This window comes from Salmo trutta, chromosome 12 (genome assembly GCF_901001165.1).
Source record: "Salmo trutta chromosome 12, fSalTru1.1, whole genome shotgun sequence".
Classification (NCBI taxonomy): Eukaryota; Metazoa; Chordata; class Actinopteri; order Salmoniformes; family Salmonidae; genus Salmo; species Salmo trutta.
This window is the reverse complement of record NC_042968.1, coordinates 92102845-92119138: the sequence shown is the minus strand read 5'-3', so window position 1 is coordinate 92119138 and position 16294 is coordinate 92102845. Positions and strand designations below refer to the sequence as shown.

The window sequence follows — 16294 nt, the reverse complement described above, 5'->3', positions numbered from 1 at the left end:
GTCTGGTCTGGTGTTTAGGAACACCTCTGGGCCCCAGTTAGTCTGGTCTGGTGGTCAGGAACACCTCTGGGCCCCAGTTAGTCTGGTCTGGTGTTTAGGAACACCTCTGGGCCCCAGTTAGTCTGGTCTGGTGGTCAGGAACACCTCTGGGCCCCAGTTAGTCTGGTCTGGTGGTCAGGAACACCTCTGGGCCCCAGTTAGTCTGGTCTGGTGTTTAGGAACACCTCTGGGCCCCAGTTAGTCTAGTCTGGTGTTTAGGAACACCTCTGGGCCTACCTCGGGGCCTACCTCTAGTTACCTGGTGTCGATCTGAAAGGATAAGTGCAAGCAGTAAGGGGAAATGGAGGTGTTTACTAAAAGGCCATAAACAGCACCTGTAAAGGTTTATATGGTAGTATAAATGGAACCATATAGTTTTGCTGTGACATGACTGGCAGGTCGTTTCATGTCATGACTCCATCTCCGATTGGTCTGAAATTGTTTCTGTATTTAGAAATAGATTAAGATTAGCATTCATACAACATTATTTTCTTGAAATTATAATTTGATGATCATTTATTGCACCCAAATTGGCAATTTTTCATTTATAGGATTCATCTAATATTCAATAAATATAGTACTTAACATCCCATTTGGACCCACATTTTTTTCTAATAATAAGTTAAACATGAGGAATAAAAATGAAATGGTCACCCAGCCACCCACTGACTGAGTAAACAGTATCAGTTCTCTGTTTCTGACTGGTACTGTGGTGCTGCGGTTTCTCCCATGTTCAGAGAAATTAGTCATTACATTTGTTATATTTGTGTCCGACATCCTGATATTACAAGGTTCTGACCACCAGATGGTGCTGTTCCTGCTATTAGGTGATTAAGAGAATCTCTCCCACCCCCACCTCAATGTTAAAGGGATAGTTCACCTAAATTACATTTACACTAAATTAACCAAATTAGATTTGATCATGAAGTGTGAAAATGCTAATATAGATACCATTGACTTGCATTGGATTTGTCCCACAGTTGCTAAAAAGTTAGCGTTTGAAACAGTGGCCAACAAAACCAAAGCATGGGTTGTTGCTGACATACCTTGTCGATAGACTTCGTCTTCTTTTTTCACCTAATAGCAGGAGCAGCACCATCTATTGGTTAGAATCTGGTAATATCAGGATGTAGGATGGGACAACCTGGACTCGAGGGTAGACGTCACATAGTAAACGTAAATCCAGGACACTCCAATCAGTATGATATGTTACGTTTTGTATGGTATGTATTAATTTGTGGATGTCCATCATCCATTTTGAATGATATGTTCTGAATTACAATTCATATTACAATTCTATCTTAGCTAGGTGGTTAATGTTAGCTAGGTGGTTAGTTAGCTAGGTGGCTAACATTTAGGGTTAGGGATTAAAGTTAGGGTTAGGAGTTAGGTTAAAAGGTTAGGGTAAGGGTTAGCTAACATGCTAATAGTTGCAAAGTAGCTACAAAGTGGTAAGTAGTTGCAAGGTTGCTAATTAGGTAAAATGCTAAAGTTGTCCGTGATGCGATTCGAACACACAACCTTTGGGTTGCTAGACGTCTACGTTACAATATCACTCATTAACCCCGACCAACCACCTTGCGTTTTTTTGCCTGTCTTATGTAACCATACCAAACGTAACATATCATACTAATTTCAGTGTCCCGGATTTACTTTTACTATGTTACGTCTAGTCTATGAGACCTGGCTGGATGGGCCATCAGACCCTGATGAAAACAGCTTGTCTGTCTATACGTTGTTTATTAGGTTATTAAATTATTGCATCTGAGCTCCTAGAGTATGCGGCTCTCCTTTTAATTTTTCAAGTGTTTACATTTACGTCATTTAGCAGACGCTCTTATCCAGAGCGACTTACAAATTGGTAGAAAGTGTTCTACTCCGCTAGTCAGCACCTCGCCTAAATAGTTGTGTGTTTCTTTTGCTTCTGGATGGGACATAAACCTAACAACTTCAATTACTAATTTTCTCTGAACAGGGGGAAAAAAAACTTCACCAAATTCACTGAGAATGCATTACATAATATGAAGAAACAGTACTCTAAGCAGCAGCTCCATATTAATGGTCAGACAAGAGAACTGATACTGTATAGTCGTTGTTGGCGTATGATCGGCGTAGGGTGTGGGGGGGTCCATGGGTGGTTTTAACCATTCCTTTGGATTCCTCATATCTAAGTCCTTGTTAGAAGAAAGTTAGGTCCAAATCGCATGTTAGGTACTTTATTTATTTAACATTATCTGAACCCTCTAAATTAAAATGGTTAATTTCAATGAAATTAAATTAGTTTAGAGACCAAATTGTATTTCAACAAAATAATGTTGCAGGAATGTTAATATTATCTGTTTCTAACAACAGAAACGATTTCAGAACAATCTGACATGGTGGGTGTTGAAATCCTCTTTCTGGTGCTTTTTGAGGTGGAACGATCCTGGCTGCGTTTCTTTATCATGCTGCTTTATTTGATTATGGCTGTGAAACCAGATAGAAAGAAAACAAACCATAATATTCAGGCCTTTATCTTGGCTCTTTTCCAAAAGGGAAGAAACTAAAAAGACAAACTTACATAACCTCTGTTCAGTCGACTGAGAACCCAGCGAGTCAATCATGTGATGTTAACCCTCTCTCAATTGAATTTCAATTTAATGGGCTTTATTGGTATGGGAAACATGTTTACATTGCCAAAGCAATATAAAAAGTGAATTAAACAATTTAAAAAAATAACAGTAAACATTACACTCACAAAAGTTCCAAAAGAAGAAAGACATTACAAACGTCATATTATGTGCAAATAGTTAAAGTACAAAAGGGGAAAAAAATCAACATAAATATGGGTTGTATTTATAATGGTGCTTGTTCTTCACTGGTTGACCTTTTCTTGTGGTAACAGGTCACAAATCTTGCTGCTGTGATGTCACACTGTGGTATTTCACCCAGTAGATATGGGAGTTTATCAAAATTGGATTTGTTTTAAAATTATTTGGGGGTCCGTGTAATCTGAGGGAAATATGTGTCTCTAATATTGTCATACATTTGGCAGGAGGTTAGGAAGTGCATCTCAGTTTCCACATAATTTTGTGGGCAGTGTGCACATATCCTGTCTTCTCTTGAGAGCCAGGTCTGCCTATGGCGGCCTTTCTCAATAGCAAGGCTATGCTCACTGAGTCTGTACATAGTCAAAGATTTCCTTAAGTTTGGGTCAGTCACAGTGGTCAGGTATTCTGCCACTGTGTCTCTCTGTTTAGGGCCAAATAGCATTCTAGCATGCTCAGATTTTGTTAATTACTTGAGACATTGGAAATAATTTATCTTTTTGTTTTCTCATGATTTGGTTGGATCTAATTGTGTTTCTGTCTTGGGGCTCTATGGGGTCTGTTGGTGTCTGTGGAGTCTCTCTCTGTGGAGTCTCTCTCTGTTGAGTCTCTCTCTGTTGAGTCTCTCTCTGTTGAGTCTCTCTCTGTGTGGCTCTCTCTGTGTGGCTCTCTCTCTCTCTGGCTCTCTCTCTCTCTGGCTCTCTCTCTCTCTGGCTCTCTCTCTCTCTGGCTCTCTCTCTTTGTTTATATTGTCTGTTTGTTCTCCTCAGTGAGGCTTCCAATGCTGCTGGCTATCATGCCGTTCCCCGTGCTGAGATCCATGATGTCAAAGATCGTATCAAAGAATGAGCAGGGTGAGTGTTTTGGACATGTTTAGTTTAACTAGCAGATTTAATAACTAATGCGTTCAAACTCATTCCACGAAAGGGCTGCGGGTTTGTGGTATTTCCTTTCAATTAGACCTAGACAACCAAATAAGGGGGAGTTCCTTACTAATTAGTGACTTATTTCATCAATTAAGTACAAGGGTGGAGTGAAAACTTGCAGACACTCGGCCCTCTTTGAAATGAGTTTGACGCATGTAAGCCATCCTAGCATTCCTGAGCAATGGTTTGTTTAACAGAGGTTGTTAGACCAGAGAGGAGGGCCCTTGTCTGGTCACATGGCCCTTGTCTGGTCACATGGCCCTTGTCTGGTCACATGGCCCTGTTGTCTGGTCACATGGCCCTGTTGTCTGGTCACATGGCCCTTGTCTGGTCACATGGCCCTTGTCTGGTCACATGGCCCTTGTCTGGTCACATGGCCCTTGTCTGGTCACATGGCCCTTGTCTGGTGTCGTGTAAATTCATACTGAGAGAGACTTTGTCATTTCTTCAAACAATCATCTTTATTTAATATTGATTTAGTTATTGCAATAATGAGGCTGGTTGACCCCCCCACCCCCACCTTTGAGTGTTGGACCAAGTAACCTAACCTTTACACAAATGCAGAGTCAGATATCTGACACTAAGAATGCTTTGTCATGGTTGGTTCAACCCTCCTCATGCAGAGGGGCATCATAAGCCACTCTGGGTTCATCCGGTCGTTATCTGCCCGGGGTTGTTGTCTGAACCCCCACCCTGGCTTAGTTTCTCAGTTGCAAGGATGATTTAGAGACAATGAGGGCTTGTTCTACTCCTAAGCTATCTCTAGTAAAACACATTTCTTGTCTATGTAATTGCAGTCTTTAACTCATTTGTCAACTCAAGCCGTCTCTGGTGACCATACGCCCAGATTAGCTACAGGGAACTTGAGTGGAGACCATTAAAACACAGACACTAGTAGGACTGAAATGTCTTGCTATTTAGTTAAATATTAGATGTTTCTAAAGGGCTCTTCCTCTCTCTCCCACACGGACACATAATAATAATAATCCTCAATGTATTTTATATTGTGATTTTTAATCTCAAAGTCTCTTTTTAAAAACAAAATAAACAACAACAAAAAACGATTTACCAATGTAGGGATCTAACAGTTGTAGGGCGATGGTCTTCCTCAGCTTTAGATAATAAGCAGTTCTGTATATTGAGAGAAGGTATATTATTTATTATTATTATTATTTATTATTATTATTTATTATTGTATATTGAGAGAATATATCTTATATACCTTATGGGGCGGCAGGTAGCCTAGTGGTTAGAGCGTTGGGCCAGTAACCGAAAGGTTGCTGGATCGAATCCCTGATCTGACAAGGTAAAAATCTGTCGTTCTGCCCCTGAACAAGGCAGTTAACCCATTGTTCCCTGGTAGGTCGTCATTGTAAATAAGAATTTGTTCTTAACTGACTTGCCTAAATAAATAAAAAATATGTTACAGGTAGGGAGGTAGACGTCTGAGAGACAGGCCTCGTAAAATGGTCAATTTCAATGCAATCAATTAGCTTAGAGACCGAATTAAATTTCAACAAAATAATGTTGCAGGAATGCTAGTCTTATCTGTTTCTAACAACAGAAACGATTTCAGAACAATCTGACATGGTGGGTGTTGAAATCCTCTTTCTGGTGCTTTTTGAGGTGGAACGATCCTGGCTTTGTTCCTCGTCCGTAGCTAGGCTGGATCGTCCACTACTGAAATGAAGCAACCACCTGGGTAATGTGTTTTTTTGGCAACTGTAAATGCTCCAGTAAGACCACCACACCTCAGCAGTGGCTCTGAAAAGCCTCCTACGAAGCAAGCCTCTGCATCCCCCTCACACACCAAAACCAATGCTGTTGATTTGGTGTTGCTGCATCATTCAAATCATATTAGCTACCTAGCCAAGCAAAATACAAACTGACGTGTCATAATCAGTCACCGCCAGATATTACAGTTAATCTATCAACAAGTTATCAAAACCCCCCCCAAAAAGTTGATTCAAATATACAATTATAAAAACAACACAAAAAAATAACAAATAAAATATTTACAATATTTACAGAGCTCTCTGCCTAGGCTACCTCACGACGCTATGGCAACCATGGAACTTGCGGCAATAATGTGGAAGCTAGGCAACCATTATGACATGGTTACAGATAACAGAGGAGGTGGACTCTGCTCCTTCCGTCTCACAACGTTGGGCTAAAGTATTTTAATTTAGGGTGATTTACCTATGTGGCAACTGAACTTCTTTATCTGACAGTGTATTGTCTTTCTCTATGTCTCTCTCTTTCTCTCTCGCGTGTGTGTGTGTGTGTGTGTGTGTGTGTGTGTGCATAGGAGCCTTGTTTGCGTGCTTGGCGTGCCTGGACAGTGTTAGCATCAGTGTGGCGATAGCTGTGTTCAATAGTCTCTACGCTGCCACGGTAACCTGGTACCCTGGATTCTGCTTCCTGTTGTCTGCTGGACTCTGTGTCATCCCCTTGGCAATGCTAGCGTGAGTATTATATACTACTACCCCTATACTACTACTATACTACCCCTATACTACTGCCACTATACTACTACTATAATGCCCCTATACTATTACTATACTAGCAGTATACTACTACTATACTACCCCTATACTACTGCCACTATACTACTACTATACTGCCCCTATACTACTATTATACTACCCCTATACTACTACTACACTAGCGCTATACTGCTACTATTATACTACTATACTACCCCTATACTACTACTATAATCCCCCTATACTACTACTATACTGCCCCTTTACTACCACTATACTACCCCTATACTACTATTACACTACCCCTATACTGACCCTATGCTACCCCTATACTACTATACTACCCCTTTACTACTACTATACTACCGCTATACTGCCCCAGTACTACTGCTATACTACCGTTATACTACCCCTAGTACTACTAGGGGTACTATGTTACCCCTAGTACTACTATACTAGTACTATGTTACCCCATACTACCCCTATGCTACTACACTACTACTATACTACCCCTGTGCTACTACTATACTACTACTATACTACCCCTGTACTACTACTATACAAGTACTCTACTGCCCCTATACTACTACTATACTACCCCTATACCACTACACTACCCCTATACTACTACACTACTTCTATACTATCCCTGTACTACTACACTACCCCTATACTACTACTATACTACTACTATACTGCCCCTTTACTACCACTATACTACCCCTATACTACTATTACACTACCCCTATACTACCGCTATGCTACCCCTATACTACTACTACACTACTGCTATACTACCCCTATACTGCTACTCTACCCCTATACTACTACTACTACTGCTATACTACCCCTATACTACTTTACTACCGCTATGCTACCCCTATGCTGCAGCTATACTACCCCTATACTACTATACTACCCCTGTGCTACTGCTTTACTACTACTATACTACATTTACATTTACATTTAAGTCATTTAGCAGACGCTCTTATCCAGAGCGACTTACAAATTGGTGCATTCACCTTATGATATCCAGTGGAACAACCACTTTACAATAGTGCATCTAAATCTTTTAAGGGGGTGGGGGGGTAGAAGGATTACTTTATCCTATCCCAGGTATTCCTTAAAGAGGTGGGGTTTCAGGATTCTCCTGGCGTCGTGAGGGAGCTTGTTCCACCATTGGGGTGCCAGAGCAGCGAACAGTTTGGACTGGGCTGAGCGGGAACCGTGCTTCCTCAGAGGTAGGGGGGCCAGCAGGCCAGAGGTGGATGAACGCAGTGCCCTTGTTTGGGTGCAGGGCCTGATCAGAGCCTGAAGGTATGGAGGTGCCGTTCCCCTCACAGCTCCGTAGGCAAGCACCATGGTCTTGTAGCGGATGCGAGCTTCAACTGGAAGCCAGTGGAGAGAGCGGAGGAGCGGGGTGACGTGAGAGAACTTGGGAAGGTTGAACACCAGACAGGCTGCGACGTTCTGGATGAGTTGTAGGGGTTTAATGGCACAGGCAGGGAGCCCAGCCAACAGCGAGTTGCAGTAATCCAGACGGGAGATGACAAGTGCCTGGATTAGGACCTGCGTCGCTTCCTGTGTGAGGCAGGGTCGTACTCTGCGAATGTTGTAGAGCATGAACCTACAGGATCGGGTCACCGCCTTGATGTTAGTGGAGAACGACAGGGTGTTGTCCAGGATCACGCCAAGGTTCTTAGCACTCTGGGAGGAGGACACAAGGGAGTTGTCAACCGTGATGGCGAGATCATGGAACGGGCAGTCCTTCCCCGGGAGGAAGAGCAGCTCCGTCTTGCCGAGGTTCAGCTTGAGGTGGTGATCCGTCATCCACACTGATATGTCTGCCAGACATGCAGAGATGCGATTCGCCGCCTGGTTATGAGAAGGGGGAAAGGAGAAGATTAATTGTGTGTCGTCTGCATAGCAATGATAGGAGAGACCATGTGAGGATATGACAGAGCCAAGTGACTTGGTGTATAGCGAGAATAGGAGAGGGCCTAGAACAGAGCCCTGGGGGACACCAGTGGTGAGAGCGCGTGGTGCGGAGACAGATTCTCGCCACGCCACCTGGTAGGAGCGACTTGTCAGGTAGGACTTAATCCAAGCGTGGGCCGCGCCGGAGATGCCCAACTCGGAGAGGGTGGAGAGGAGGATCTGATGGTTCACAGTATCAAAGGCAGCAGATAGGTCTAGAAGGATGAGAGCAGAGGAGAGAGAGTTAGCTTTAGCAGTGCGGAGAGCCTCCGTGACACAGAGAAGAGCAGTCTCAGTTGAATGCCCAGTCTTGAAACCTGACTGATTAGGATCAAGAAGGTCATTCTGAGAGAGATAGCAGGAGAGCTGGCCAAGGACGGCACGTTCAAGAGTTTTGGAGAGAAAAGAAAGAAGGGATACTGGTCTGTAGTTGTTGACATCGGAGGGATCGAGTGTAGGTTTTTTCAGAAGGGGTGCAACTCTCGCTCTCTTGAAGACGGAAGGGACGTAGCCAGCGGTCAAGGATGAGTTGATGAGCGAGGTGAGGTAGGGGAGAAGGTCTCTGGAAATGGTCTGGAGAAGAGAGGAGGGGATAGGGTCAAGTGGGCAGGTTGTTGGGCGGCCGGCCGTCACAAGACGCAAGATTTCATCTGGAGAGAGAGGGGAGAAAGAGGTCAAAGCACAGGGTAGGGCAGTGTGAGCAGGACCAGCGGTGTCGTTTGACTTAGCAAACGAGGATCGGATATCGTCAACCTTCTTTTCAAAATGGTTGACGAAGTCATCCGCAGAGAGGGAGGGGGGGAGGGGGAGGAGGATTCAGGAGGGAGGAGAAGGTAGCAAAGAGCTTCCTAGGGTTAGAGGCAGATGCTTGGAATTTAGAGTGGTAGAAAGTGGCTTTAGCAGCAGAGACAGAAGAGGGGAATGTAGAGAGGAGGGAGTGAAAGGATGTCAGGTCCGCAGGGAGGCGAGTTTTCCTCCATTTCCGCTCAGCTGCCCGGAGCCTTGTTCTGTGAGCTCGCAGTGAGTCGTCAAGCCACGGAGCAGGAGGGGAGGACCGAGCCGGCCTGGAGGATAGGGGACAGAGAAAATCAAAGGGTTGAGGAGGCAGAATCAGGAGATTGGTTGGAGAAGGTTTGAGCAGAGGGACGAGATGATAGGATGGAAGAGGAGAGAGTAGCGGGAGAGAGAGAGCGAAGGTTGGGACGGCGCAATACCATCCGAGTAGGGGCAGAGTGAGAAGTGTTGGATGAGAGCGAGAGGGAAAAGGATACAAGGTAGTGGTCGGAGACTTGGAACTCCACGTGGGTCGTGCGCGCTGGGACCACCAGGTTAGAGTGGCAGCGGCCACGCGGTGTGAAGCGTTTGTATGGCCTGTGCAGAGGGGAGAGAACAGGGATAGACAGACACATAGTTGACAAGCTACAGAAGTGTTGTTTCTTGTATTATTGTCTCTTGTGTCTTTAGAGAACTGTTTCACTTTGATATCCTTTTTCTTCTGTCCTGATTTTCTTTCTTTTCTTCTGTTAACTAGATATTCTTTGTTATTCTTCGTTAGCTAGCTAGCTTCTTCCAAAAGAGTCCCTAGCAACTGCTTAGCAACTGGTAAACAATTCAGCTAGCTAAGATAACTACAATTTTATGAAAAATAGGCTTTTGAAAAAAGTTACTATCTTCTTTGTTTGTTGCTTGTTTTTTCTCCTATTCAGTCTTGCAGTTTTCTTTTGATTTTTTCCGATGTACTTCACTCTAAAAACCATGTAAATTTCAATATTTGTAGGAGCTCATTTTTCAGCTGCTGCTGCTCAATTTGGAATTCTGAGATCGCTACCCCTGTACTACTACTATACAAGTACTATACTGCCCCTATACTACTACTATGCTACCCCTATACCACTACACTACCCCTATACTACCCCTATACTACTACACTACTTCTATACTATCCCTGTACTACTACACTACCCCTATACTACTACTATACTACCGCTATGCTACCCCTTTACTACTACTACACTACTGCTATACTACCCCTATACTGCTGCTCTACCCCCATACTACTACTACTACTACTACACTACTTCTATACTATCCCTGTACTACTACACTACCCCTATGCTACTATTATACTACCCCTATACTACCCCTATACCACTACACTACCCCTATACTACTACTACACTACTGCTATACTACCCCTATACTACTTTACTACCGCTATGCTACCCCTATGCTGCAGCTATACTACCCCTATACTACTATACTACCCCTATACTACTATACTACCCCTATACTACTTTACTACTGCTATGCTACCCCTATGCTGCAGCTATACTACACCTATACTACTATACTACCGCTATGCTACCCCTATACTACTATACTACCGCTATGCTACCCCTATACTACTATACTACCGCTATGCTACCCCTATACTACTATACTACTACTATACTACACCTATACTGCTACTCTACCCCTATACTACTACTACTACTACTACTACTACTACTACTACTACTGCTACTACTACTACTACTACTACTACTACTACTACTACTACTACTACTACTACTACTACTACTACTACTACTTCTATACTATCCCTGTACTACTATACTGCCCCTATACTACTACACCACTGCTACACTACCCCTATACTACTATACTACCGCTATGCTACCCCTATACTACTTTACTACCGCTATGCTACCCCTATACTACTATACTACTACTATACTACACCTATACTGCTACTCTACCCCTATACTACTACTACTACTACTACTACTACTACTACTACTACTACTACTACTACTACTACTACTACTACTACTACTACTACTACTACTACTACTACTACTTCTATACTATCCCTGTACTACTATACTGCCCCTATACTACTACACCACTGCTATACTACCCCTATACTGCTACTCTACCCCTATGCTACCCCTATACTACCCCTATACTGCTACACTACCCCTATACTACCCCTATACTGCTATACTACCGCTATGCTACCCCTATACTACCGCTATGCTACCCCTATACTACCCCATACTGCTACACTACCCCTATACTACCGCTATACTGCCACCAAACTCCCTGTTAACTCTGTTTAGTAAACTTCCATGATAGGATGTTACTCCCAGTCACCAGTCATATGAACAGTACCGTATCAGGTATCAGCAACATTAGTGAACATACAGGTTTTGAGTTGACATGTGACCAATGAGTAAGGTGAGATGTTAGATTTTCATCCTGACCCAGATATGGCTGTAATGTTATCTAGTATTTACGGTTTGCATGCAGGCAGGAGGGGACGTGGACTGGTCCAGTTTTAGCCTAGTGGGTCTGTTTTAACTTTAGGGGGGGGTTGCTCAAAATTATCATTATCTTGCTGATAATGGGAGCCTCAAGGAAAATAATGGCCCGCTGTGGTAGAAATGCCTGAGATTATTTTTTTTGTCCCGGTCTGCCGCTAACCATGACCACCCCTCTCTCTCTTCTGTGTGTATGCACAGTACCAGTCAAAAGTTTGGACACACCTACTCATTCAAGGGTTTTTCTTTAGTTTTACTATTTTCTACATAGTAGAATAATAATAATAATAGTGAGGACATCAACACTACGAAATAACACATATAGAATCATATAGTAACCAAAAAAAGTGTTAAACAAATCAAAATATATTTAATATTTTTGATTCTTCAAAGTAGCCCCACTTTGTCTTGATGACAGCTTTGTACACATCACAGTTTTAGGCATTTCATTGACAGGTAGGTCATTGCGTAAGCATTTCATTGGACAGGTGTCTCATTGCGTAAGCATTTCATTGGACAGGTGTGTCATTGCGTAAGCATTTCATTGGACAGGTGTGTCATTGCGTAAGCATTTCATTGGACAGGTGTCTCATTGCGTAAGCATTTCATTGGACGGGTGTGTCATTGCGTAAGCATTTCATTGGACAGGTGTCTCATTGCGTAAGCATTTCATTGGACAGGTGTGTCATTGCGTAAGCATTTCATTGGACAGGTGTGTCATTGCGTAAGCATTTCATTGGACAGGTGTGTCATTGCGTAAGCATTTCATTGGACAGGTGTCTCATTGCGTAAGCATTTCATTGGACAGGTGTCTCATTGCGTAAGCATTTCATTGGACGGGTGTGTCATTGCGTAAGCATTTCATTGGACAGGTGTGTCATTGCGTAAGCATTTCATTGGACAGGTGTGTCATTGCGTAAGCATTTCATTGGACAGGTGTCTCATTGCGTAAGCATTTCATTGGACAGGTGTCTCATTGCGTAAGCATTTCATTGGACAGGTGTGTCATTGCGTAAGCATTTCATTGGACAGGTGTCTCATTGCGTAAGCATTTCATTGGACAGGTGTGTCATTGCGTAAGCATTTCATTGGACAGGTGTCTCATTGCGTAAGCATTTCATTGGACAGGCGTGTCATTGCGTTGTCATTTCATTGGACAGGCGTCTCATTGCGTAAGCATTTCATTGGACAGGTGTCTCATTGCGTAAGCATTTCATTGGACAGGTGTCTCATTGCGTAAGCATTTCATTGGACAGGTGTCTCATTGCGTAAGCATTTCATTGGACAGGTGTCTCATTGCGTAAGCATTTCATTGGACAGGTGTCTCATTGCGTAAGCATTTCATTGGACAGGTGTCTCATTGCGTAAGCATTTCATTGGACAGGTGTCTCATTGCGTAAGCATTTCATTGGACAGGTGTCTCATTGCGTTGTCATTTCATTGGACAGGTGTCTCATTGCGTAAGCATTTCATTGGACAGGTGTCTCATTGCGTAAGCATTTCATTGGACAGGTGTCTCATTGCGTAAGCATTTCATTGGACAGGTGTCTCATTGCGTAAGCATTTCATTGGACAGGTGTGTCATTGCGTAAGCATTTCATTGGACAGGTGTGTCATTGCGTAGTCATTTCATTGGACAGGTGTCTCATTGCGTTGTCATTTCATTGGACAGGTGTGTCATTGGACAGGTGTGTCATTGGACAGGTGTGTCATTGGAGAGGTGTGTCATTGGACAGGTGTCTCATTGCGTTGTCATTTCATTGGACAGGTGTGTCATTGGACAGGTGTCTCATTGCGTTGTCATTTCATTGGACAGGTGTGTCATTGGACAGGTGTGTCATTGGACAGGTGTGTCATTGCGTAGGTACTATCCCGTCACTATGACCTCCCTATCCCCTCGCTATCCCCTAATTTCCTTATATATTTTTTTCTTTCTTATTTGCTAATCTTTTCTTACTTTATAACTCTGCATTGTTGGTTAAGGGCCTGTAAGTAAGCATTTCATGGTAAAGTCTACACCTGTTGTATTCGGCGCTGTGACAAATAAAATTGGATTTGATTTCTCTCTCTCTCTCTCTCTCTCTCTCTCCTCTCTCTCTCTCTCTCTCTCTCTCTCTCTCTCTCTCTCTCTCTCTCTCTCTCTCTCTCTCTCTCTCTCTCTCTCTCTCTCTCTCTCTCTCTGTGTCTCTCTCTCTCTCTCTCTCTCTCTGTCTCTGTGTGTCCTCCAGGGGTGTGGGGCTGCTGGGAGTGGAAGAAGGTAAAGAAGCCAAGGAGACGGAGGCCCTCATCCCTGGAGAGGAAGGTCTCGCTGGGGACGAGAACGACAATCCTCCCCTCACCTGAGACTGGAGGCCTGGAGTGGGAAGACTGGAAACCCTGGTGCACTTTTCTCTTTTCTCTCTCCGTGTCAACGTCTGTTCTGACAGACAGAGAGCTACACTCTTAATCCTCTGAGTATAAAGCCATCAGAGAGAGAGATTACCTCAGGTCAACTGCTCTGCTATAAAGCCCTTTTGGAAATATGCACTATTAGCACGTGTGTCACTTTTATTAATAATCATGGCAGAAACATTTTTAAAAGGAAATACAATGTGTGAATATGTGCCATGTTTAACTATGTTAAAACAAAAGTATATGTTTTCAGAGTGTTTCAAATCCAACCGTACAAGGTCCTGATTCCTGCTGGTTTTCTGTTCTACCTGATAATAATTGCACCCACCTGGTGTCCCAGGTTAGAGGTGGGACTATGGGAGAAAAGCAGTGGAACTGGCTTCCAGGTCTCTACTGTATATAGGGAGCACTACTTTTGACCTGATCCCCTATGCGCCCTGGTCAAAAGTAGTGCACTATATAGGGAATTAGGGTGCCATTTTAGGGCACATATTTATGTTTTTAATAACTGATGCAGTCATTCCAATGCATCTTAAATCTAAGGTTTAACTAGGTTTGTTTGGGGGGGGGGGGTTGGTTTGGTTTTCCTAGTCCCTGTACTCAGGGTCATTTCTCTGTAAACTTTCTTTGAATCCCTGGTATAACATCTAAAGGTTTAGATGTATTAAATATAAAACATTGCTTCCATATGCACCTCACACAGCAGTAACTAGAGGACATGAGTTGTATATATAGAGGATACATGAATAACTGATCCTCCTATCAATCATCATGGTGGAATAATAAGATCATCCTATCACTCATCATGGTGGAATAATAAGACCCTCCTATCACTCATCATGGTGGAATAATAAGACCCTCCTATTCCATCATGGTGGAATAGTACATTCTGTTGTGATGTTGTACAGTGTACATAAAGGTTACATAGTGTAGGCTAACCCATCCGTATCATTATCCATGTCATTGCAGAAGGGAAATTAGCAAATTGATTGTTGCATGTTCAGGTACGTACAATTACTCCGATTCCTAGAACACCTTGTGAAGTGAAAAGTCACATTGGCTGGATATCTAACGAAGAGAAAGGAATATTGGTCAGATGTCTAACAAACAGAAAGCGATAGCAGACAGCAGCAGTAGTCTGCGTACTAGGGTGTTTTCAAGTGTCTATGCAGTATTAGAAGGTTTAGGGTAGCCTCCCCGTGCACAGATGGGTAGTCTATGAGTCACGCCATGTGTTTGTTCCACCTACCTGCTTATAACAACCTGTTCAGCACTCTCTCAATGTTTTCGCACAGAAACACAACATGATAAGACTTGTATAGACGCTCAAGGAAATAAACGTTCTGTCTGGCCTATGTAATGACTCGTTAGCCTCCCCGTGAGCCGAACTGGTTGAAAAGCCCAGTTTTACTCACCAGTCTAGTAAGATTCAAAAGGCACTCGCACATCTGAGCAGTCTTGTTGCAGGTGCATGGCAACAATTAAAGCAATTAGAACAGGATGAAGGAAACCGCACACTGCTCTTGATAGTATCACTGGTATTTAATTAGCTTACGTATCGGCCCAAAGGCCTTCGTCAGAGCTTTTGTGAATTTTCTAAAACAGCACCTCTATGTAGACCTAGCCCCACCCACATCCGTTCCACATATGGAAAGGAGTTGGAGGCTAAGGAAAAATAAATAAGTGCTACCAAACATAACAATATGCATTTCACAAATATTACAAGTGTAAAGACAAGACGCACCAAACACGTCCATAAAATCACAACGAGGACATAGCAAGTTTTCATTAATCATTGGGTACATCATACGAAAAAAAAACAAAGTCAAGATATCAGACAGGGGAGGTGATATTAATAATACTCTGAGCAAAAGAAAATGTTTCTGGATTTTCACCCTCCAGACATTATTTCCTAAAGGACTTAATGATGAAATGCCTATGTATGTTATGTTGTGAATTTAAAATATGTTCCTATTTAAGATTACTTTGTTTTTTTCGTATGATGTACCAGTCTAGTCCCAGATCTGATTGTGCACAAACAGCTGACTCTCAGGCTAACTGTTCACTTCACTGTTACAATAGTTTACTTCCACTTCCATTGATTAACCACATTGATCAATAACTCAGAAATGATCAACTGATCATGTAAAAAAAAACAAAAAAAAACCCAGCATATAGTAAAAATGGATGCAAATGACAGTATTGGGGAAATACTACTTTAGGTACAAATGTTTTTAACATTTTAATTTGAGCCATTGGTTGTGTGCTGTTGTTTTTATTTTTTTTATATAATTTTAGAATGCCACAAATGTGTAAAAAATGTTTAATTTAAAAATAAAGACATG

General features: G+C 42.7%; 1 protein-coding gene across 2 annotated transcripts in view; it reads left to right on the top strand.

Annotated features, from left to right (window-relative positions):
* Positions 1 to 15304, top strand: part of slc46a3 (solute carrier family 46 member 3) — a 31122-nt gene extending 15818 nt beyond the window's left edge. For both annotated transcript variants that reach the window (XM_029770369.1, XM_029770370.1), the window contains 3 exons: positions 3617 to 3700; positions 6081 to 6237; positions 13787 to 15304. In XM_029770369.1, the coding sequence (XP_029626229.1) occupies positions 3617 to 3700; positions 6081 to 6237; positions 13787 to 13901 (356 nt within the window). In that variant the 3' untranslated portion in view covers positions 13902 to 15304. The remainder of the gene's footprint in view (positions 1 to 3616; positions 3701 to 6080; positions 6238 to 13786) is intronic.
* Positions 15305 to 16294: the final 990 nt, after the last annotated feature.